The 24,293-nt window shown below is 38.9% G+C and overlaps 5 protein-coding genes across 5 annotated transcripts, besides 1 other annotated feature; 4 read left to right on the top strand and 1 right to left on the bottom strand.

Moving 5' to 3' along the window:
• Nucleotides 1-3,489: 3,489 nt before the first annotated feature.
• On the top strand, nucleotides 3,490-6,785 carry BCIN_11g01080 (hypothetical protein). Its single transcript, XM_024695818.1, has one exon. It carries the CDS (start codon nucleotides 3,666-3,668, stop codon nucleotides 6,576-6,578), a length of 2,913 nt encoding a protein of 970 aa, XP_024551612.1. The 5' UTR covers nucleotides 3,490-3,665; the 3' UTR covers nucleotides 6,579-6,785.
• Nucleotides 6,786-7,332: 547 nt separating this feature from the next.
• On the top strand, nucleotides 7,333-8,689 carry BCIN_11g01070 (hypothetical protein). Its single transcript, XM_024695817.1, has 4 exons — nucleotides 7,333-7,576; nucleotides 7,720-7,824; nucleotides 7,959-8,116; nucleotides 8,314-8,689. The coding sequence occupies exons 1-4, from the start codon at nucleotides 7,450-7,452 to the stop codon at nucleotides 8,437-8,439; spliced, it is 516 nt and encodes a 171-aa protein (XP_024551611.1). The 5' UTR covers nucleotides 7,333-7,449; the 3' UTR covers nucleotides 8,440-8,689.
• Nucleotides 8,690-11,376: 2,687 nt separating this feature from the next.
• On the bottom strand, nucleotides 11,377-13,482 carry BCIN_11g01060 (hypothetical protein). Its single transcript, XM_024695816.1, has 4 exons — nucleotides 13,067-13,482; nucleotides 12,380-13,013; nucleotides 12,007-12,329; nucleotides 11,377-11,953 (listed from the first exon to the last, which is right to left on the bottom strand). The coding sequence occupies exons 1-4, from the start codon at nucleotides 13,283-13,285 to the stop codon at nucleotides 11,576-11,578; spliced, it is 1,554 nt and encodes a 517-aa protein (XP_024551610.1). The 5' UTR covers nucleotides 13,286-13,482; the 3' UTR covers nucleotides 11,377-11,575.
• Nucleotides 13,483-14,028: 546 nt separating this feature from the next.
• On the top strand, nucleotides 14,029-15,663 carry BCIN_11g01050 (hypothetical protein). Its single transcript, XM_024695815.1, has 2 exons — nucleotides 14,029-14,139; nucleotides 14,189-15,663. The coding sequence occupies exons 1-2, from the start codon at nucleotides 14,072-14,074 to the stop codon at nucleotides 15,579-15,581; spliced, it is 1,461 nt and encodes a 486-aa protein (XP_024551609.1). The 5' UTR covers nucleotides 14,029-14,071; the 3' UTR covers nucleotides 15,582-15,663.
• Nucleotides 14,072-14,143: a sequence feature (Short protein (BCIN_11g01050, ATZ54767.1) was converted to a misc_feature.).
• A 2,979-nt stretch (nucleotides 15,664-18,642) lies between the features above and the next one.
• Nucleotides 18,643-20,256, top strand: BCIN_11g01040 (hypothetical protein). The gene is made up of 4 exons (XM_024695814.1): nucleotides 18,643-19,100; nucleotides 19,214-19,265; nucleotides 19,348-19,537; nucleotides 19,681-20,256. The coding sequence occupies exons 1-4, from the start codon at nucleotides 18,911-18,913 to the stop codon at nucleotides 19,831-19,833; spliced, it is 585 nt and encodes a 194-aa protein (XP_024551608.1). The 5' UTR covers nucleotides 18,643-18,910; the 3' UTR covers nucleotides 19,834-20,256.
• Nucleotides 20,257-24,293: the final 4,037 nt, after the last annotated feature.

Below are 24,293 nucleotides of genomic sequence, written 5' to 3'. Positions count from 1 at the left end.
GTAAAGACAAAGGTGCAAGTTCGTTTCGGGCGACTTTAGCGAATGTTTCAACCTCGAATTCTTTGAAGATTGGAGAAAGAAATAGAAGTCTTCGATCTCGACACTCCTCTCAACTTGTTTATATATGAGTATTTCAGCATTTATCATTGAATTTAGTCAGAAAACCACCGGAATCAAATTCAAGGGAACACTTCGACCGAAATATCCAGAGTAAAAGACAGTCCACCAATTCTCAGACCTCAACATGCCGGGGTTACTTCAGTATCCGGGCCAACCAAAGCCGGATGGCTATTTCAAAAAGTTAGTTCCCATTATCTAGAACGTTTCACTTCTGTTGTATGCATTTCCAAATACAAAATTTCGCAAGCAAAATGGACTGACTAGTCGTGGAAGGTCCGAGAATATGTCACCTTCACAGATCCGCTGGTACCTGGCCAGCATCCTTATTCAAAATCATCAGTGTAGTGATGAAAGAGCGAAAGAGATCGCGTCTTACTGGGTGTATGGCCGGGCATCAGATTTCTTTCAGTTTGATTTAGATACCTTTAAAGGCATGTTTGGGGATGAGATAGGAATGTTGTTCTACTTATATTCGAGGGGTCTTACACCAGGTGAAAAAATAACAGGAAGGTTTTGGACTTTTTTGACTTGGGTATGCACCTTTTTCGGTACTTTATTTGTAATAGGCTTCATCAATGGGATCGCCGAAATGATGAGTTAAGGTTATCCGATGTATGATTGCTTGACTTAGCTTGCGGTTCAGTTTTCAGAGGTGCAAATTGAGAGAGGCTCGGGGGACTTGAGTACTACAGCAATAATAACCATACAATATATACTGCTTCAACTCAATTGTAGTTTTGGGATGTCTTGTTGCATTCTGGGTACTAGATTGAGTAATCAAAGCCCTATAATAGCAAAGTTAATAATTTCGACGAAAAGAAATTCAATATAAATCCCCATACAAATTTTTATATATACATTACATTTATAATATATTCAATTCATCAATAACGATATAGTCAATTCATTGATAACAAATAAAATCGGTATAAAATGAAACTCATTTAGTATTGACTTTTAATAAAAAAAAAGAAAATAAAAGCCCTGAAAAGCCTTAAAGATTTCAGAATCGATAAATATTAGAATTCTAAAAAAAATAGATAAAAAGGAAATAAACATAAAAACTAAAAAGAAAAGGGAAGCAAACATAAAAACTATAATATAAATAAAAAACATTAACCGAAAACTTAAAAAGAAAAAAAATAAAAAATAAATCACTCACTTCACTTTCAATTTATTCTTCAATCAAAAGTTTTACCACTATACCATACTATATAGAATATACTATTTATATATATTGTCTATCTAACTCTAATCTATATATTCATATTTACTTCAATTATTAATCAAATTTAATATAAATAAAATATTAATCATCTTAAACTAAAATTCAAATTAGAATTCAAGAATTTCATTAAATTCCTTTAAAATAAAAATTTCTAATCATTTACAAAAGAAAAAGCCCCCTAATCAATACTTTAAAAACGCTTTTTTCAATATATTATAAAAATATTGAATATTTTCTGGGGCTGACAAAGCGGCCACTTCGTCAATCGCGGATTCTGCCACAACAGGGAAGATGGCTTGATCCAATGTTACCATTTAAAAAGTTTCGTGTCTATCGAAAGAGTCCTGCTTTGAGCTTCTGTTGCTTCTTTTGCTTCTTGCCTTGCAATTGTGAATAGGCAGTTTTACCTCAATCCCACCAGTGGTTGCAGACTCACGGGACACTCAAGAAGAAAGCACAATTGTCCACCAAAAACAATGACTTTGATAATTCAATTAAAATTCGAAAATCTAATCAATTTCTTTTAAACTAGAATAAAAGATTCATGAATATAGGAGTTCTGTACAATATAAAGAGTAACTGAAAAATGAAAATTCAAACTTTTATAATTAATTATATAATTTTCTATTTCAATATTTGATAAGAAAATAAATTATTAAGTTTTTGAGCTTAAATTTTTTTTATTTTATAGAACAAATCTTATACATATCATTCTTCAAGACTCGAAAAATATAATGTATCAACTTGAATGATATTAAATTGAATCTTGAATTTTGATTGAATTTTAAAGTTGATAAATTTGAGTGTGAAATTGTGCTTTACTATCTATCTATATCACGTTGTCCCGTGAGTCTGTACACCAAGAGGTGTCCCAAAATAAGATGTGCAACAAAAGAGCAGGTCACGAGAATCTTCAAACACTAATTGTTGATTGGTTTTAGCGAAATGAATTGTTCGCTGCCGAAGTTATACCGAGTATCTCGTGATTGAATTAAGATGACTAAGGCACAACCTTAATGGAGAATCTGCATTGGAGATTGACCACACATACATACAACAAAATAAAATATTCAAATCGATTTTTCTAAGCTCAAGTACCACGGCCACTCCCCGAAAACTCATAAGGAGCCCAATATCATACACTCTCCTCCAAGCTACTTCTTGTGTATTTTCCAAGATTTAAAAGCATTCCTGCTGTGAAAAAACCACTTTTTCATGTCACTGTGTTTCTTTTCGTACAAATGCCATCAGCAAGCGTGATGAATTGTGGTAGTTTTGAGTACTTTACTACCGTTACCAATTTAAGCATCGTTTCTATATATATAAATAGTCGGACTTCTAAGTAGTGGTCTTTTCTAGCTGCAGCTTCTTTCTTCAAAGTATATTCGATGTATAAAGACTCTTGATATCTTCATGTATGCTGGTGTTTGCATCGATATTTTGTGCGACTTTCCTTTCTGATACCTCCAGCATTATCTCCTAGATTATGGACAGCTTATATCGCATTGTTAGTCTTTGACTTTTGAGGTCCATACAACGTGGGTGGGTTTTGCGTGTAAGCCCGGAAGACAATGATGGTTGCTTGAACTTCTCCTGTACCTTGTCCTACAGACCATCCTAATAAGTTCATTCAATTGTCTAATAAAGGATTAGAAATAGTTAAATAATCTTCTTAACCAGGCAATTTCGCACCAAGTGGCCCTCTATCAACTCGCTGGTACAATTTTTCATTCCTGTGAGGTCTTCGCCTCTTCCCAAAGATTTGTTTTCCTTTCTAACTTACATATTCTTCGCAGCTTGATTTGATGCTTTTATGTCTGACTTTCCTTTCCGTAGCCAATAAGATGTCTACTTATCCCAATTGGACTAACTCCTTGCAGATGTATATAAAAATGGCACATGCAAAGATGTCCTTTGGATTCGATGCATGTTATTCGCACCTTGCTTGATGCGATTCTGGTTCTATTTTTGCTTTCTCATTGGATTGTCACGGCCGTCAAGATTTCCTACACTGTTTCATGGTATGGTTGATTTGAAGTTCTCTTTGTGCACGTATTATGTTTTCGTTGTAACGTTAAGCACGTGACGTGGGGTGAGTGGTTTGCACTGCTGCCTGCACTGCCTCTTTGCCTTCTCCTCTCGATTATAAATATTACTGCATGATCCCCCAATATATTGGAATTTATCATTCACTTCAATTTTATTCATCCTACAGAAAATTCCCCAACTTTGAATTTCCCAAGCCGCACCCTCAGACCCTCCATACTCTCCTACCCTTCATAAAATATCTCGTCTTCCATAACTTCCCACCTTCATCATGTCTGGAGGGGTCTTTTCCGAGACGCTCCAGTCCATCACTACTACAAAGCTTACTGAGATTTCCAAAAAGCGTCATCATTTCGAAAGCCAAAAGGATGCTCTCTTTCATAACCTGAGCAACGAGCTCGATCAACGAAAAAGACTAAAGCTGTTATTGGAAGGTGTGAAGCAAAGCTTTGCAATCACGACGCCAATTACGGAAAAGCGCAGTCATGGCAATGTCACAAAGTTATCTCCGCTTGAACTGCTTGTCAAGAATCTCGAGAAGTTTATCGCACAAGCTGAATATGATCCATCCATCTCTGATAAGACTCTAGAGCAATGGGAAAAATATTTGGTACGCCATATTAATGTGCAATCATCAAAACACCAGTATGCAACTTTGTATGGTGAGTTGGTTACAGAATGGCTTTCAGCAGAGCAACAACAGAAAGCCGTTGAAGTTGTCAATGACACTTCAGAAATCGATGAAGAGTTTCACAAAGTCAAGAAGGAGAGTGTTGCTAGGACTGAGGGACGAACAAATTGGGAAAATCTGGTCTTCCAACCATTCGAAACCGATCATAAAGCAATTACGACATACTTGACTAACCTGTTTGGAATAAATGGGGAGAATGGACAAGCCAGGAAAGCCTTAAATGCTTTACGAAAACAGGTTGAGACATTCGGAATTACCTTGTCTGCACCAGATCAATTTAATCCTACTGTTTTGCGTTGGACTATCAATGGCCTTATATCTTCCGGTCTTCTATCGGAGGAAAAGCGTGCGGCGCTGAAGGATTTTCTTGCTAGTCCCGTCATTCTTACAGAAGTTGCAGATGTTTTGAACATGCGTCTTGCATCCATAGATATGTGGGAATGGAATAGGGACATTCCTGTTGAGCAAAGACGACACCTCAATGGTACATATCATATGTTCATCGACGAAGATCTCCTAGAGGCACTTTTCCTTCAATATATTGGTGTTAAATGGTCTGTTTTCTTCAAGAAAGCCTTTAGAGATTTCTCCAATTTCGATGGAGCATGGTCAAAACTGAATAAACCTATTCCCCCAACTGATCAGGAGAGAATAGACTTCTATCTAGGACCATCATACAACCATCGGGGAAGTGTTATGGAGAAGCGGGAGGAACTTTACAAGTCCATATACTTCATGTCTCAGCTTCCCGATTCGGAAGATGATGGGCAAGCAGATCAGGACGGAGTTGAAGAAGCCAATTATGCTATTCCTGAGTTTTCCCGACAGCAGATAACACAGGAGTTGTCCCTGAGTCAGGGACCAGCTATGTCTCAGCGTAACTACATGCAACCACAGCGAGCTCCACCTCCTCGGCCCAAGTTAAATACGGCAAGGACAAATGGACACGCACAGGAACTTCGCTTTGCTGCAGATTCACTTAAAGATTTTGATTTTGATACTTTTTTGAACGCTGATGAAGGGTATTCCGATAAGTTGCCCAAAACACCTATGGAGATCAAGCAATTCATACTCCATTTACTGTCGACTGAGATTATCATTAATACAAAGCTTCATGGCGAGATAAGCTGTGCTCGCTCCGAATTTGAGTCATTTGGTCCATCATTACCCCATTCCACTATCTTCTGTGTTCTTGGGTTTTTTGGTTTGTCAGCAAAATGGTCGAGATTCTTTCAAAAGTTTCTTGAAGTTCCACTGAAATTTGTCGATGATGATATATCCTCAGAAGCTCGCATTCGGAAGCGTGGTGTTCCCGAAGCTCACGCCTTATCTGCTGTTTGCGAAGAAACCATTCTTTTCTGTCTCGATTACGCCGTGAATCAAAGCACAGACGGAGTTCAACTCTACAGAATGCATGATGACTTTTGGATTTGGTCGCCTGCTCATCAATCTGTTGTCAAAGGATGGAACTCAATTCTCCAATTCTCAGAAGTCATGGGAGTTAAGCTTAACAAAGGTAAATCTGGATCTAAACGCATCACATCTAGTGGATCTAAGCAACCTATGGACTCCTCTCTTCCTCCCGGAGACATTCGCTGGGGTTTTCTCAAACTAGATCCTACCACCGGTCATTTTACCATAGATCAACCTATGGTCGACCAACACGTCTCAGAACTTCAATCTCAACTTCGAGATAAGAAAAGTGTCTTTTCATGGATCCAAGCGTGGAACACTTATGCTGGCCGCTTCTTTACTTCGAACTTCGGAAAGCCGTCAAATTCTTTTGGGCGTGCACATGTTGACGCCATGCTATCAAGTTTCCGACATATTCAAAATCTCATCTTTGCCAATACAAACCTGGTTTCATACCTCAAAGATACTTTGAGAGAGAGATTTGGTATCAAAGATGTACCTGATGGATACCTTTACTTCCCAACTAGTCTTGGCGGTCTTGAGTTGCACAATCCCTTCATTGGACTTCTGCAATTACGAGATGGGGTGTATGAAAACCCAGAAGCATTGATGGATAATTTACTTGAGGCAGAGATTGAATCGTATAGAGTAGCGAAGGATAATTTCGAAAAGAGAGCTTCTCAATACAATATTCGAGCGGCGCGTCGGTGGCAATCGGAAAATTCCAATCCTCGTGATTTGCAAGAATTTATGTCTTTTGAAGAGTTCACCCGATACAGGGAAAGAACTCGTGGTTTTGGGCAAGGAACTTTACTTGAGGTCTTTGAGAATTTACTCAAGCAACCAAGCAAAGAATCCGCGGATTGGGACGAGTATGATAACATTCTAGCAAAGGCAATCGAAGGTGGAATTTCCTCGGCATTTGAGGGAATGGACATGGGATATTGGAAATGGGTTGTGAAGCTTTATGGGGAAGAAATGAAAGAGAGATTTGGTGGATTGGCTGTTGTGGATAAGGGTTTGTTGCCCACCGGGATGGTTAATTTGGTAAGAAGTGGAAAGGTTCAATGGCAGGGTTGATGCAGAAATGAGAAGATCGATGGAAAATTGATTGGAAGTGATTTAATGGACATTTCTTTGCATGTTTGAATGATGATTAATTTACCTAGCGGGTTTCGGAAGGGCAAAAGGATCGAAAACTAAATTGACAAAAGAGTTTGAAGGAGGTGGAGTGCGTTGCTATTAATTTTGACCAGAAATTGGATACCTATCAATCTAATTTGAACAACCATTTGGGAACTTCGATTATAGTTAGTTGAGTGAGATTTTATATGTTATTTCATTGATTTATAAAAACTTCAAGGATACTACATGTCTCCCAGCGAATATTCCCGCTCATACACCCGTATCCACTCCCATCTATTATCTCCGTTGTACAAGAGGACATCACAATTGTCACACAATAAACCATTCAATACCACGGACTTAGTATCCGGCATATTCAACAACTGTCAGAGTCCGCATGCTGCAGCATTAATAAGCAAAGAATCCTTAACCGCACTTCGGTCCTCTGCTTACTCCGAAATCTTGAAAGATGTTCGTTGATTCCCGTTGATGCGAGCGAACCAATCACATCAAACTATGAGGTTCAGAAGCTCGGCAAACTTGGAGAGAAGTTATCCGATTTAGGGTTCATCATTGTGTGATTGTGGTATTTGACGATGAATCCTTTAGAAGAGGTCGGTGTCGAGCTTGAAGATATAAAGATGTAGTTCCAGTGTCTATTCGCATTTTTTTTTTCATTGCACTTCACTTCATAACTCACTCATACTTTGATCATTTATATAGTAATCCGAACTTCTCACTGGTTGGACACCTCAACCGCACTCAAATCAACAGATACTGCATTTATTCTCTCAAATACCGTCAAAATACACTTTCGCTGCCAAAAATGATTCCTCCTGCACCAATTGCCCCTCAACCGAATGTTCCAGTCCACTATGTCAAAGCAGAGACAGGGGAAGTAATCACACTAGGAAATGTCAAATTGAGAGTTTTAGAGGACGGGAGTAGGACTGGTATGTATTTCTTCTTTTTCCTCCCTCTTGGACTCCCTGAAAGTTCCTCCTCGTATTTGATTTCGAGGGAACTGGTATGGGAGACGATAGGGAATGATCAATAGAGTGATGCTATTATCATAAGAGAATAACAGAAATGATAGATAATCGGATTTCAACTGTTGAGGGAACTCTTCCTGCGGGTCTGAAAGGGCCACCTGCTCACTGGCACGAGATGCATGATGAATGTTTCCTGGTCACGAAAGGCGGTAGGGTCTTGTGTTTCCTTGCTCACTGATGTTCTTCTTCTTTTGTTCTACCCTCCTTACTACAACTTTTTTTATCCTATCATCACCTCTCTACAATCTACTGCTTTCACTTTGAATCTACTAACACTTCTAAGTAATATCCTTCTGGGTCCCCGCCAATCCCTCAACAGGCGAGTCCGAGAAGAGAATCGATGCAGGGGTAGGTGATTATGTGGTTGTACCCACTAGAGCTCCTCATACATTTAGCAATGAGACGGATGAGGAGGCAAAATTTGTCAATACTTTTACTCCGGTATGTTTGATATTTTTCACTTGGATTTATCGTCACCTGCGATTCTCGATCTGCGAAAGGACTCGACTGGAAGAGCATGATGGAGAATGATTGTAGGGTTAAAGAGAGAGAGAAAGAAACGGATGTAGAATTCGTGAGGAGACAGAAGAGAAAGACGGGAATTACATGGGTGGAAAATTCAGCTAACAAAATCCCAGGCATTCTACATCCATTATTTCAAACTCCTGGCTAAGATGATGGAAGAAGGAAAAGAGCTGACCCCAGAGATTAACCTGGCAGCTATGGCTTATTATGCCACGATTCCCGTGCCAAGACGAAACTGAAATGATGTTTTTAGTTGTACGTTTTGAAGATGTAGATTCTGGGGATTCTGGTCTGTGATTGTGGAGTAGCTATCGTGTGGTGAAATTGAAGATGATGTCGAGGGAATTTGAGGTATTATCAATAACCAGCATCAAGAGAAAATCGCAGATTCAAGAGAATCAACTCTCATACACATTCAGATTTCTTATATTTCTAACTTCTTTACATCCCATGTAGTGGCGGTAATAGAATCAATATATATTGCTCTCACGTTCCTCATCTAAACAAAAATAACTCATTGTATGATTCACGATATAGTTATTCAAATATCTATAAGCATGTATATAAGACTTTACCCAGGATATTCACTCACAATACATCTAGCACAGATGCATACCTCGACTTATGTTACATAAATCGAAATCCAATCCCATTCCAGCCACAAGAATACTTTACTTTCAAGAATGGAATGAGACCTTTATGTGAAAAAATTCAACTGGAAGCCAAACATCGAGAAGTCATGGGGATTGAGATTTGATATCCAGAGATAATTTCCTGTGCGTACCATGATGATCATGGTTGTCGTCAAAGAGGATGCAAGATACTTGAGGGTGAACATTCGCTGTCGCCATCAAAGCCACTCGTCAAAAATTACCGCCGTGGTATTTTTGCTGTTAATAGCTCGGTATGAATGAAGGCATAATTTGATAAAGTATTTGGATGTGCCATATTCCAGATTGTTAACGCGAGAGTCTAGTCAGGAGGTAGTTACCGTACCAATCACTAAAACTTCCATCTCAATTTCCTTGATTGTTTTCGATGTCTCCTTACTTACTGCCATGGGAGCTCTGAAGTTTTGAGAGGTCCATCCAGTTTTATACTTGGTTATTTATTCGGTTAAGTCTCCATACCTTCACTTCCTTCCCACACACCTTCCGTGTAGAGTGACTTACAGATCACCAGTTATTTCCAATACCCAAGTCAATAGTGAGTCTGTCCTACAGCCCCTCATTTTCTATCGGTTCTCCAATATAATCACCTCGGAAGGGTATAAATATCGTTTTTTTTTTTTTTTTTTGCTCAGGTTTTTATATCCATCACAAATCCATGACGTTAACCCAGCCTCTCAGGGCCTTTTTGTGATTTGAAGCACCTCATTTGTAAGACCAAAAAAATACATTGAATATCAATAAGACGATATGATCGTCTGAGATACAGAACCGAAGCTTCTCGATAAAATATAAGAATAGTTAGTGGAAATGGGATTTCCCCATCAATAGCGACATTCGACATGGGCTATAATCGACGGCGACTATTGAAAATGACCATGACAAGAAGTTACTCCAACTAAAGATATGCATTAATACGTACGTAGTAGTTTTAAATTTCTAATTCCGAATATACTCTCATGATTCCAGGAGCCTCTCATGTTTGCAACGGAGAAAATGACATCCAGGAATAGTCGAGTCCACATACTTCTTACATCCAGCACAACAAATCCTTCTATTCTTCGCCCTCATATCTCGCAAGACCAATCTCAGATGTCCCATTACCATTACCATCGCCATCGCCTTCCAGTTCCTTTCACCATCACCATAAGCTTCCCCACATCTCGCTTCTCACATACATATCCCCATCTTGCTTAACAACTTCCCGGTCGCTAAATTCTATACAAGGGGCTAGAATGCTAGTTCCGGGATATATATACCCATCTACAGTACACATAGGAAAGGAATTCCACATGAATCATGATTTGATTTGACGACGAGGTGAGCTAAAAGTTCTGCTTGGTTATCCTACATCTACTGGACCAATCCATACTTCCACCACAAATACAGATAAGCAAATAATAAGTAAATCATCAACAATTAATTATCCCACTCCTGACCTCGCTATTCCCACTACAAATTTATTTTATTTAATTTTATTTTGTTAAAGGAAACCTCCAAACCAGCCCCAAAAGCCGTATGAGAAAGCCAAATCTCGTCTCATCAATATCATTAATAGATACAAAATACACTTCACTCCCCCTGCCCCCGCCCCCCCCCCCCCCCCCCACACCTCACCTCTTCGTCTCCCCCACCCCACTCCAATCCTCTCCACCTCATCACCACGCAGCCTTCCCCAAACTCAAACTCAAACTCGAGAGTACATCAACCTGCGCAAACCACTCATTCTCAATATCAAAATAACAATATCTCAAAGAACAAGCTATCACCTAACCTCGTGATCGTGATTCCTAATCCCGTATGGTTATATCCTTCACCTCATATACATATACATATACATATACATACATATATAGGCGTCTAGAAAATACAATCCATCTATCTATCTATCTACCTACCTATCTACCTACCCGTACAATCATCTTCCACATATTTATTTCTAACTCTCGATCCCTTTTAATGCTCTATAATTCCACACACATACACAAAGAAATTCCATTCCATCACTAAAACACTACTCACAAAATTACATCTAAATTCTCAAAATACACAATTCCATCTCAATCTCCTTCTATCTCTACCTAGATTCCACAACATCTACCCCAGCAATTCCTTATAATTTTATATTCTCAATCCCGCTATCCCATCACATATTATATATTATATATCATACATCATCCCAATTTCTTATCTCTCTACTCCTTACTCCTTACTCCTTCCCCTCAACATCCAACCCCATCCCATCCCATCCCATCAATTCTCACCAATGACCACCCACCACCCATCATCAAACTTCTACGATCCCCCAAACATTCCCATCAATATCAGTTGATATTCCAATTCAAAGGGGAGAATTTGGTATAAAGATAGAAGATTTCCCCGGTTTTCATATCAAGTAGTAAGAATTCATATTTTGACAAATATAATCCGATGAGTATAGACATATACATCATATCACTTGCGCATGAAAAAGCTCAATAATATATTTCATATTTTTATTTCATCTCTTGATTTTTTAAAATTGGTAGCAGGGAAAAAAAAGTAAAACTCGCTATGCAGTACGCAATACAAAAGACCACGCCATGCTAATATCTATGATGCTTCATTCCGTGTCATGAATCATGATATAATTTTCCCACCACAACCCAGTGAATTATGAGTTGCCTCTCGCCTTATCTCTCCTAGATCCATTACCACATCTTTCTTCTCAATGAAGATCCTTCGTTCTCTCCTCTGCTTCACTCATCCATCTCTCCAGCTTTCCTTGATCCCTAACCTTGAAACCGACCTTGAATGGATAGGGATCTGTTGTCAAACTAGTTTTAACCGCATTACATTCCAAAGCATCTAGGATTGGTCTATCCTTTGGATCTTTCGGGGCCACAATTTGGAAGGCTGTGAACAATCTGATAAAAGCAGTGAAGAGTTCTCTATTCGCGAGATGTGAACCTGCACACATGCGAGAGCCGGCACCGTAAGCGTAGTGAGGTGTTCCGCCTCCTTCGAGATTGTCCAGGTAACGTTCAACGGAAAAGGTATCGGGAGATTTGAAGTGGTTGGAATCGTAATCAGCGGCCCATGCATTCTAGATAATTGTTAGCACGATTCTGAGGTCTTTGAAGTGAAAAGGGAACTTACCATGTAAAAAGTAGTACCAGCCGGAACAGTAGCCCCGTTGTATTCAATATCTTTGATACTGGTTCTTGGAAGACAAATGGGAATAACAGTAAAGAATCGAAGTACTTCGCGGACAAAAGCAGTAACATATGGAACCTTTTCTTCAACGAGACAACGTTCCCATGCCTCTCCATCGGGGTAAACTTTCATGATTTCTTCATATGCTCGTTTTTGGATTTCTTGACCGTGTTCAGAGGAAAGATATGCGATACCCATGATCAAGTTACCAGGAACGGTATCGAGACCAGCAGAAACCATTGTTAGACAAATAGATTTGAGTTCATCTAAAGTGGATTAGTATATCATATCATTGACAGAATCTCAATAAACTTACTCTCATTCAACTTCGCATCAGGATCCTTGATAATGTTTCCAGTAATGCAAGGATTGTCTGTTCCTTCGTCGATTTGTTTCTTAAGTTTGTTCAACAAGTAATTCAAGTACTTGTCTCTTCTTTCTCGGTATTGGATAGCCTCAGTGTTCGAACTTGGCAACAGCCTCAGTAATGGAATATAATCCTGCCAGTTGTTGCTCGTAGATCTGAAATTGCTAACAGCTCTTTCCACATCACAAATTTCCTGCAGTAAATCCCTATCCTTGACTTCGTGAAGTCTTGATCCATAGTTCAATGTCAAAGAAGTGTTGAGAGCAAATCTTTGAAAGTAAGAGATGGGATCGATATCAACTTGGCCATTCTTACTATCGTTGAGTAATTCTCTGATGGAAACCTTAGACTCGAGATCGATAATAGGCATATAAGTTTGAACAGCCGGACGATTCAAAGCAGTAGCGGCAGCCTTTCTTCGTTGTTTGCAAGATTCATCCCACGGCGAAGTACCAATGGTAAACCCTTGAGAAGTAGATACCACACTATGGAAAGTATGAAGAGTAGGGCGAGAGATCAAAGCCGATTGGTTGGTGACCCAGAAATGGCGGACAGCGTCAAAAGTGTTGACGAATACAATCCGCTGTTTACAATTAGCGTGGGATTTCCGCGGAGATAGTGATCTATGCGTCTTACCCTGTTTCCTAATCTTACTTGGAAGACAGCACCATACTTCTCGGCCAATCTCTTGGCCACCAATGCATGAGAGACACCAAATTCCAAAAGACTTCCGAAGAGAGGATATCCAGGAATTTCCGGTAAATTTTGAATCTTTGGGGTATCTGTACGATTTAGATATCGAACGATGAAGAAGAGCGTGGCGACAATCGCAATGCCCAGGGTTTCAGGAGTCATTGTGACAATGTAGGTGATGTTGATGAAGAGGAGGAGGAGGAAGAGTGAAGTAAGAAGGTTAATTTGGATGGAGGCAAGATCGAAGGGAAGCGAGCCGATATATAATCAGCTCCAAGTGATGAGATTCTCTGCCATGTCTCATCAGTGCATCCATCTTTCCAGACTTCTCTGTACGAGATGTGAGATATTAGCCCATCGGGAAATCGTGAAAGCATCTTCGAGTTTGAAAATGACAGACGATGATTGGTTCCAAGTGAGAATGTGTGGAGAGATGGGACCCGATCGAACAGCCCCAGACTTCAATATTCCGCGCGGGTTCCCTTCCGTGCCTGAAAATATGGAGATGAAATGACAAGTGAAGAAAGGATTTAAAGCATAATGATGAATCATGAAGTTTGTATGGAGTGAAGATCGAATTAGTCGAAAATTATCTTGAATTGACTTCATCCTGCAACTTGGGCGCATTTGCTCATGACGGAATAAATTCCGTTGAAGAAAATGATGAGATGCGATGACTAATCTTGTCTGTTCACATCCACCCCCGCATGCGGAATGAGATGATATGGTGAAGGGTCCCGATCTCCAATATCCGACCGGTTGTACGCGGGGAAAATAACTTCGTCGTGGGCGGTATAGCCGTCCATGAATGAAGTGCGAGATGGATAAATATTCCTGAGGGATTTCGCAAAGTCAATTTCAAATTTAATATTTCTCACGTCTTCTCAACCCTATCAAGCAATTTGGTGCGTTGACATAATTCCATACATCATCACTCGATATTTCAAAATGCCTGTTACGAAGTTTAATACACCGGAGAAGTATAAATATCAAAATGGTTTCGGCTCATATCACGAGTAAGCTTTTGTTCACAGCCCCTTCATTTCTTATTTAACACTTTTGCAGATCCGAAGCTGTCGCCGGTGCTCTTCCCATAGGAGCCAATTCTCCCCAAAAGCCTCCTTATGGTCTGTATGCCGAAAAGCTGTCCGGTACAGCATTCACAGCACCACGACACGAAAATCAACAATCGTGGCTCTACCGAATTCTACCAGCAGCATCACATCAACCTTTCACTCCTCGCGAAGCCGCTTCCTACAACACAAATCCAGAAGGAAACAAATTACATCAGATACCAAATCAATTGAGGTGGGATCCATTCGATTTGGATGAGACGGTGGATTGGGTACACAGTCTAAAACTAGTAGCTGGAGCCGGCGATCCAACATTGAAACATGGAATTGGAATCTTTATTTTCGCTGCGGGAAAGAGTATGGACAAGAACCAAGCATTTTACAGTGCCGATGGAGACTTCTTGATCGTAGCACAACATGGAGTTCTAGACATCCAGACCGAGCTCGGGAATCTACTCGTTCGACCAAATGAAATTTGCGTTATTCCGCGAGGAATTCGATATCGAGTTGAACTTCCAGAAGGGCCTGTTCGAGGATACATCTTGGAATTATATTCGGGGCATTTCCAGCTTCCAGAATTGGGACCAATTGGTTCCAACTGTTTGGCCAATGCGAGGGATTTCCAAGCTCCCGTTGCTAATTTTGAACAAAACACCAATGGCGAATTTAAGATCTTGTCAAAATTCAACGGACATCTCTTCGAAGCTACTCAAACACACACACCATTTGACGTTGTAGCTTGGCATGGACTCTACTACCCCTACAAATATGATCTCGGTCGATTCAACACCATCGGCAGTATATCATTCGATCATCCCGATCCCAGTATCTTTACTGTGCTCACTGCTCCCTCCGATCATGTCGGTACCGCGATTGCGGATTTCGTCATCTTTCCTCCACGCTGGCTCGTAGGCGAAGATACTTTCCGACCCCCTTGGTATCATCGTAACACCATGTCCGAATTCATGGGTCTCATCGGCGGCGAATATGATGCCAAGACGGGAGGAGGTTTCCAACCCGCAGGCGCTTCTCTACACAATATCATGTCAGCTCATGGACCTGACGCAGGTACTCACGATAAAGCGTCGAATGCCCCACTCAAACCGGCCAAGGTTGGAGAGGGAAGTATGGCGTTTATGTTTGAGAGTTGTTTGATGGTGGGGGTTACGGAGTGGGGATTGAAACAATGTAGAAAGGTTCAGGAAAATTATAATGAAGAGAGCTGGACTCCATTGCCGGCTCATTTTAAGATTCCAGATGGAGTCAAGAGAATTAGTCATTTGGTTTCGGGGGAGATTGAGGGTGTTCTTGATATTGGAAAGAGTGTTGGTGGTGAGGGAGCAAAGAAGGAAATTAATGAAGGGGCATTGCCACATTATACTTAAGCGTGAGGGGTAAATAGGTGTTGGTGGATTTCAAGACATTTTTATGTGCGTTTTGTTATGAGTTATGAATATACCAATATCATGTTATTACTTATTATCATATCATCATCATATCATATCATTATATCATACGATCCATACCATATCATCACTCCCTCTCTCACTCCTCACTCAGCCAAACAAAATCATCCTCAAAACCATCCCATTCCATCTAGATAACAACACCAGTTCTACAGAACCAACACAGTCTACCTAGACTCTAAATCTCGTGATATGAAACCGATCTAATAATATATTATCATTCCTGTCATTTGATATCCCCTCATTTCATATCATCTCATCTCATCTCACATCACGTTACGTCACCTCACCTCACCTCACCTCATCTCATATACCTATCCTGTACCTATACTGATTCCGATTCTGAATCGATAAAATCTCAATAGATCATTTTTGTTCCTATTCGTGGTCTATTGCCTATTGCAATAGATAACTATTTTTTTCGTTTTTTTATTATTTTTTTTTTTTTTTTTTATTATTATTTATAATTGTGTTTTATTGTTTTGTATTTGTATTGTATCCAATCACTCGCTCGGATCGGAAGATTCGGAAATGGAGTTTTGAGGAGGGGGAGGGATAGGCATGGATATATATTATATTATATTATATTATAAGTTATTTTTAGGTTTGAAATTATTTTGTGTTGTGTTGTGTTGTGTTGTGTTATGTTATAGGATGGTTTTGGATGGTTTGGGTGGAGATGGAGATGGAGATGGAGATGGAGATTTAATTGTGTGTGAGTATGTATAATTAACTATTCTGTACCTATGTAATGTTTATTAAATGTATTGTTTCGATAACTATATAGGTATGTGATGAATATAGTGTTGTATATTATAGCATAATGTAATATAGTGTAATAATATGATATGATATCAATTGATCTATTGATCGATCGATTAATAGATAATAAGGTTGTCTGAGTATATACTTGATATAAATAGGTGTATGTGTATGTGTGTAGGTGGGTATGTATATATGTATGTATGTATGTATATAAGTATGGATATATAAGTATAGTTAATGAAAATCTTGTGATTTTTGAGTATCTAGTACTGGTAATTGAGAAGTTGGGGTGGGGAGGAGGTGTGAGTTTGAGAGGGAGGGGGGAGAAGAGGGGAAGGGGAATGAATAGATGGTGTAGGTAGTGGTTGGGTTGTTCGTAGTAGAGAGAGAGGGAGAGAGGGGATTATCATGATTTGATTTGATTTGATTTGATCTGTTGTATGTTTTTGCTTTTGTTTAGGATCAAGGGAGAGACTGAGATGGATAGATAAGTGGACATTATTGATATGCACGATATCGATCGATATACTTGGTCAATCGCACATATCTAGCTACATTACCTCCTCTCCCTCCTGTCCTCAATCCCTGAGGTGATTATACTTTCATCGTCATCATCATCATCATCATCATCATCATCATCTCCCATGAACAAGAAACGAAACAAAACAAAATAAATGCCTCAATTGACATTCCATGCATTGTATTGCGTTGCGTTGCGTTGCGTTGATTTCTATAACTAGATTAGCACGAGAATAGATCGACTTCTGGTTTTACCTGCGGGGGCGCGTGTTACCTTATCATGCTAGGTTACTTGGTGAAGCAGGACTGGCTGGGATGGAGAGAAAGTTTAAATACGAATGAGGAGAAGAATGGAAGAATGAATGAATGAATGGATGAATGAATGGATGGATGGAATGTGGAATGTGGAATGTTTTCCTGAGGTTGGATCTCTAGATGTGGAATTGATGGATGGGGTGGTGTGGTGTGGTGTGGTGTGGTGTGGTGTGTTGTGTTGTGTTGTATGTATGTATGTATGTGGTGTGGTGCTGTGGTGAGAGTGATGGGCTAATAAGGATGGATGGACATGATACCTACGTACCTACCTCTCTAGTGTCATTTTACCCCTCACGGAAGAGACCAATCGAATGATTGTACAACCCCTCTTTTGACCAAAGGTAATTGATGGAGTGATTGTGATTTGTATTTGGGTTTGAGCTTGGATTGGACTGGACTGGACTGGATTGGATGGGATTGGATTGGATTGGATTCAACTCAATTCGACTCAATTCGACTCCATGGATGCCTCATGTCCTTTCCTGTCCTGCAATCAATCTAATCTATCGACGATGCCGTTCTCTTCTTTCCCATTGAATCACGTATATCCTCAATTCCTACTCACAGAGGCCCTTTTCTTCTCCTTCCCATTCCCATCGAGCGACTGCAGGATCGAGAAAGTCCATCACCACCACACGACCAAGACATGAACTGATGTGCCAAAACATACATGACGTGATAAGAGTCAGCAGATGCCATGGGCGAAACCTGGGGTATGACCCACTTCCCCGGTTTTGAGGGTAGAGGGTCGGAACTTCGCTTTGCCGGACAAGGGAGCACTTGAGCAGACTAGACTTCTTTGGGTGTGAGATTTGGAACCTTATGATACTGCATGGGGCATGGATTGACGTGTGGACATTTTGAGGGGAGGAATTGATATGGAATGGAGTCCTCAGAGGATTGATTGTGCGTATTTAATTGATGTTTGGGATGAATGGATGTGTGGATTGATGGATGAAGTGAGGTGTGATGCGAGTGAGGTATGAGGTGAGGTATATTGTGGAGTATGATTTGAGTGTGATTTGAGTGTGATCTGAGTGAGGTATGATTCTACGTGTGACGGGAAGAATGATTCAAACGTCAATTGAATGTCAATTGAAGTGTGATTGGAGTGATAAAAGTATCAAGAGCCATCTTGACAAATAGAAATTAACAAGATACCTAAATCATATCCGAGGTGCCAGGAATTCTCTTTGAGTTAATTTCTAAATATAATTATAATTATAATTATAATTATTACCTCTTTTGATTCGGATATCCAGAACCAATCACCTGTCTGTGGTGTGACATCTTGTCTATTTCCCCTCATTTGCAAAATCGAATGACCTCCCCCTTCCTCCCCCCTCCTTTGTTCTTCATTCACCATCAAATTCAAAATCAGATCTCACGCACACTTTCAACCCATTCACATTCCCATCTCTACATCAACTTGTTCGTACCTGAATCCATCACTTCATCTTTCTCGATCATCAAGCGATCCATCCAAGAAAGTCTCTCTTCACCACATCCAACTTCCAAGTAACTTTCCGAGTTATTTGATCCCAAACATCCCAACATTGTCTTTGTCTCTCGATCAAGATCGTGAGATATCGTATCAGCTACACTTTTACTCCACCAAGTAAAACAAACAAACAAACCACCTTCCCATCATGTCTGCCGAGACAGCAACTCAACCCATCAATACAGCAAATGCTGGTAAAGATGCTGACCCAATCCCTTTAACCAAGGTTGATTCTGCGGTTCAAGGATTATCAAGTAGTCCTACTGAGGAAAAGAAGACCATTGGTCATCGGAGAACAAGCTCTAGTGCTCCTGGAGTATGGAATATTAATGACTTGGGTATGTCTTCTCTTGGGTGATGTTTCTGTTCATGGATCTCACACTCTGCCTTGCGTGATATACGATATACAGTCTTGCTTGATACACTGTAAACATGCTGACACCCCAAACAGAGAAGGAGGGAAAGGAACTAGAGATTGCGAAAGAAACTCAAAAGCTGAACTGGTATGTACTCTTTGCCCCACCTCATCAATCATATCTACATTCTTCTTTCTGAATCATGGCTGATGATCTGGTTGTCACGTAGGCGTATAAATAAGTCACCCATGACTCTTGAGGATCCGGAAAAGAGTTTCCTGAAGAAATCTCTCACTACACCACCAGTCAAGAAGATTGATTTACATTTCCCACTGGGATTGGAAGTCACTGCGAGAAATATGAAGGGAGTTACGATTAAAGATGCAGTAGATGCTATTTACAAGCAATTCCGTAAGAAGGTATGTGACCCCTTTGCATTCTTCACACCCCCTCCATCATCTTATACCTCTCCATCATCTCATCCCCCTCTATCATCTCATCCCCACCTCATACTCTTCATATGCCATCCTCTCATCAACATACTAACAATCTTCACCATCAGGCCGATGATGAATTAGAAACTCCAGTCCTCGCAGGATTCGAATGGGATAAAGATGAATCGTGGACTCGACTCGTCGTTCACTGCAAGAAAGAAGGAGCACCACAACCCAAGAAGAAGAGTAAGAAGGCCGGTAAAGAAGGAGAAGAATTGTAGTTTCCCCACACTACACTTTCCACTTACCCCTCCCTTTCTGCACTACTCGTAGACTACACTTGTTGTTCGAATAGAGCATTGATGGCGTGCGTGATTATGGATGGATTTTGCTTTTCTTGCTTCTTTTTATCACTTAGGGAATTGATGAATTTTTTTGCGTGGGATATGGATGGAGGGATGGATGGATGGGTTCGGATATGGTACTAGGTGGTTACCATGATTATCTTCTCTCTCTCGCCAATCATGGCTTTACAACACATGACGTGATATTTATTGAGCTAGCTAGCTGGCATGCTACGCTTTGCTATCATGAGATTTTTTCGGAGGTCATCAGAGTCGTCTAGAAGCTGTAGACTGGCTAGTAGATATGTATACTAGTTAGGCATTAGTTGAGGATGTTCTGATAGGAATCAATACTTTTCACTCCTATTTTTTTTTGGCTGTGTCTTTTTTTTGAACCGGTTGATTTTTGGTGTGTGGTATGTGGTGTATAGTGTGATGTGTGATGTGCAATAATTAATCTTTCCTCATATCGAGGGAGGTGAAAAAATATGTATTAATCTGGATCTGTAAATTTACTTCTCTTTGATTCTTGAAGTTGTGTCGTGGTGGGGTACTTTTCGCTTGGTCTGGTCTGGTCTGGTCTGGTCTGGTGGGGTTAGTAAGTCATAAGTTTATAGCTAGATATAGATATATATATATGTCTAGCTAACTAGCTTGTCTGGGCTATGAGGTGAGATGAGGTGAGTAGTTAACTAGTTAGTGGATAGATCAGATCAGATCAGATTAGATTGCTTGGATTGGATTGGATTGAATTGAATGGATGAGAGTAGGGAAATTTGGAAGTAGGGGAAGTAAATATAATGTTTTGAGGGAATTGGAAGAGATGAAAATGGATTATGGATTTTGGATTTTGGATGTTGGATTATGGAGGGGTGGGAATGGAGATGAGGATGGGGATGGAGATCGGATTTGAGATTGAGATTGGGGATTTGAGGTTTTAGGATTGGGGATTGGGGATTGGGGATTGATTGTCAGATTTGATATTGATAAATGATTTTTGAATCTTGAATTGGGGAAATAGAGTGGAAAGAGAGGGGTGGAGGGGAGGAAGAGGAAGAGGAGTAGGAGGGAAATGCAGATTTAGGAGATTGATTGGTTTATATATGGAGTGGGGAATTGGGAATTGGGAATTTGGGAATTTTAGAGGGAAAGTTTGATTATATAGATATAATGTATAGTGATGTGATGAATTGGTTTGTGATTTTAAAGAGTTTTGTGAGGGGGTGGAGAAGGATGAGGGGGGTGTGTGTGTGTGAATGGAAAGGGGTGGGATGGATGGGACGGATGGGATGGGATGGGATAGGATGAGAATATGGATTTAAGGAGAAAAGAAAGGAAGAAAGAAAGGAGGGAAGTAGATGAATAGAATGAGATGAGGATATGGATTTAAAAAGAAAATGAATAAGGAAGAGAGCAAATAAGTGAGATTGGGGAATAGAACTTTAAGTGTAAATTGAAATATAAAAAAGAGGAAAGTAGATGAGAAATTTTTTATAAAAGAGTAGGGGAAGAGGGAAGAGGGAAGAGGAAATGGATATATATGGGAATGGTATTTTGTATTGTGATTGCAGAATTAATAAAGACCGATTTGTATTATATTAAATAGGCAGAATTATCTTTATAACTAGGTCATTTTCATAATGTGTAATTATAAAATCCTTTTTGATTGATTATAAGTAATATACCAAACTTTCTATTAATTGAAATTTAGTTTTTCTGACCGAATAGGGGGAAAAATTACACGAAACTATTTCAATCTAGTATATAATTTTAAAAGGAAAGAAAATTCGATTGAAAAAGAAGTAATGAAATTAAAGTCATTAAAAGCTTTTTAATAATTTAATTGGTTTTAGGGTAAGTTTTATAATAGTAATAGAATTAATTAATTGAATTGAAAGAATCGATTGATAAAGATGGATTTAAAGATGTATTAGTAAGTAAATATATAATATTTGAGGTATAATTGTTTTAAACGTTTTTCAATATTAGAATTTGAATTGGAATTTATAGAAAAGTTTAAAAAAGAGAATTAGAAAGAAAATAAAAGAAGAGAATAAGAGAAAAGAATTGAAAAGAGAATTAAAAAGAGAATAAAAGAAGAGAATTAGAAAGAGAATAAAAGAAGAGAATAAAAGAAGAGAATAAAAGAAGAAAATAAAAGAAGAGAATAAAAGAAGAGAATAAAAGAAGAGAATAAAAGAGAGAATTAGAAAGAAAATAAAAGAAGAGAATAAGAGAAAAGAATTGAAAAGAGAATTAAAAAGAGAATAAAAGAAGAGAATTAGAAAGAGAATAAAAGAAGAAAATAAAAGAAGAGAATAAAAGAAGAAAATAAAAGAAGAGAATAAAAGAAGAGAATAAAAGAAGAGAATAAAAGAAGAAAATAAAAGAAGAGAATAAAAGAAGAAAATAAAAGAAGAGAATAAAAGAAGAGAATAAAAGAAGAGAATAAAAGAAGAGAATAAAAGAGAGAATTAGAAAGAGAATAAAAGAAGAAAATGAGAGAAGAGAATAAAAGAAGAGAATTAGAAAAGAAAAGGGAATTATATGATTTTAAGATTTTAAAGTTTAATTACATTTCTAATATCTTTATATAAACTAGAAGTAAGAGATTAGTAAAGTTCATTAACTATTATTATTATTATTATTATTATTATTATTATTATTATTATTATTATTATTATTATTATTATTATTATTATTATTATTATTATTATTATTATTATTATTATTATTATTATTATTAAATCTCGAGCGTAGCGAGGATCGGGGGCTTGGGGGCTGGCCCCCATAAAGATTAAAGAAATAAAAAGAAAATGTTATATATCTTGAAAAAAAGAAAAAAAGAAGAAAAGAAAAGAATTCTGCGAATCCACGGTCTGAAAAATTCGTTTTCCCCGACGGCTAGTATTTGATATTTGATATTAATGGGGAATTTTATGACGGATAGAGGGGTGAGGTGGAGAGGGATGGGATGGGATTTATGTATGGATTGATGTGTGGATTGATATATGGATTATAAAATTGAGCTATAGGGTTGGATTGAGTTAAATTGGATTTTGGAAATTGAATGAGATATTATGAATAGGGTGGATATGGTAGAAGAAAAATGAAATATTTCTGGGACTTGGGAGAGTGATGGTTTTTAGTTGGGGAGGTGGATGAGATTTGGGGATGAGGGTTTGTGGTTTACGGTTTAGAGAGAGGGATAGAAGGGAGAGAAGAGGAGTGTCAAATAGAGAAGGGGGTGAGTGTAGTTTTGGTGTAGGGGTTTTGATGGGGTGGAGAGGAAAGAATGGAATAGAATATTAAAAAGGGAAAGAAAGAATAGATGGAAAGGTGCAGGCGGAGGCGGAGGCGGAGGTGAATGGGTTTGAATTGGGATGTGAGATATGAGGGAATGGATTAAGTGGATTTTGGTGCATGGAAAGCTTGGGGATGGGGATGGGTATGGAGAGTTGGAGAGTTGGAGAGTTGAAAAGGGTGTGGATGTATATGGTATGGTATAGAAAGGAAAGGAAGAGGTGGAAGAGGAGATATAGATAAAAGAGAGTGAGTGAGAAGGGTGAATGATTTGAGATTGCTAGTGGTGAGAGGTAGAAGATGCTGGCTTGGAAATTTAAATGCAGATTTGGATTTGGATTTGAATAATAGAGAGGGGAGAGTGGATAATTAAAGAACTACAAGCTTATTGAGATAAAGAATCGATAATGAGTAAAACAAATAGTATAATTTTGATAATAGATATCAATCAGCCTAGGATGGAGATTAGAGGATCGATTGTGTTAGGTTTCGGAGATGAGAGGTATATTCTCTATTCTTCTCTATTCTTCTGAGTAATGAATAGGTAATTACGCGAGGGATCGATTGGAGAAGGGGAAAGAGGTGAGTGTATTGAAAGATTGAAATTGGAACTCGAAGTATAAATAGATTACAAGACAGAGGAAAGATGGCGAGAATAAAAATAGGGTTGGATGGTAATTGTTTATGTAAAAAGGGGAAATTCGTTTTCGAGAAAGAGTTGACGTATACTGAGGAAATGGAGAAATTGTACGTGTAGATGATGAGATGTTATAACTTGAGTGAAAATATTTAGTATTTATTTTAATGTGGAAAGATATCGAAACCAGAGTAGAGTAGAGAAGAGAAGGGAAGAGAAGAGAATTAGATATCTGAGTTATGAGGTATAAGGAAGAGGGAGAGATAGAACATAAGAGGATGAGAGATAAGAAATCAGAGAGTGAGAGGGGTTTGAGTGAGTATTATATGTTATAGATGAGGAACGAGGGGTGAGTAATTAATTACGCGAAGACGAACATGTACAAGAGAAGAAACTATTCATAAACTTCCTCTTCACTCTCCTCAATACTTTTCCTCCCCGCTCAAGCTTTCCCATA

This window comes from Botrytis cinerea, chromosome 11 (assembly GCF_000143535.2).
Source record: "Botrytis cinerea B05.10 chromosome 11, complete sequence".
NCBI lineage: Eukaryota > Fungi > Ascomycota > Leotiomycetes > Helotiales > Sclerotiniaceae > Botrytis > Botrytis cinerea.
The sequence above is the reverse complement of the archived record's forward strand: the minus strand, read 5'-3'. Positions and strand labels throughout refer to the sequence as shown.

What these genes read in the sequence shown, in the direction of transcription:
- BCIN_11g01080 (XM_024695818.1), top strand. Translation starts at nt 3,666, where the DNA reads ATGTCTGGAGGGGTCTTTTCCGAGACGCTCCAGTCCATCACTACTACA.
- BCIN_11g01070 (XM_024695817.1), top strand. Translation starts at nt 7,450, where the DNA reads ATGATTCCTCCTGCACCAATTGCCCCTCAACCGAATGTTCCAGTCCAC. An exon ending in AGAGGACGGGAGTAGGACTG is followed by an intron (nt 7,577 to 7,719) that starts GTATGTATTTCT and finishes CAGAAATGATAG; the next exon opens with ATAATCGGATTTCAACTGTT. An exon ending in TTTCCTGGTCACGAAAGGCG is followed by an intron (nt 7,825 to 7,958) that starts GTAGGGTCTTGT and finishes AACACTTCTAAG; the next exon opens with TAATATCCTTCTGGGTCCCC.
- BCIN_11g01060 (XM_024695816.1), bottom strand. Translation starts at nt 13,285, where the DNA reads ATGACTCCTGAAACCCTGGGCATTGCGATTGTCGCCACGCTCTTCTTC. An exon ending in AAGTAAGATTAGGAAACAGG is followed by an intron (nt 13,014 to 13,066) that starts GTAAGACGCATA and finishes AATTGTAAACAG; the next exon opens with CGGATTGTATTCGTCAACAC. An exon ending in TGATGCGAAGTTGAATGAGA is followed by an intron (nt 12,330 to 12,379) that starts GTAAGTTTATTG and finishes AATCCACTTTAG; the next exon opens with ATGAACTCAAATCTATTTGT.
- BCIN_11g01050 (XM_024695815.1), top strand. Translation starts at nt 14,072, where the DNA reads ATGCCTGTTACGAAGTTTAATACACCGGAGAAGTATAAATATCAAAAT. An exon ending in GGTTTCGGCTCATATCACGA is followed by an intron (nt 14,140 to 14,188) that starts GTAAGCTTTTGT and finishes ACACTTTTGCAG; the next exon opens with ATCCGAAGCTGTCGCCGGTG.
- BCIN_11g01040 (XM_024695814.1), top strand. Translation starts at nt 18,911, where the DNA reads ATGTCTGCCGAGACAGCAACTCAACCCATCAATACAGCAAATGCTGGT. An exon ending in ATGGAATATTAATGACTTGG is followed by an intron (nt 19,101 to 19,213) that starts GTATGTCTTCTC and finishes CACCCCAAACAG; the next exon opens with AGAAGGAGGGAAAGGAACTA. An exon ending in ACAAGCAATTCCGTAAGAAG is followed by an intron (nt 19,538 to 19,680) that starts GTATGTGACCCC and finishes CTTCACCATCAG; the next exon opens with GCCGATGATGAATTAGAAAC.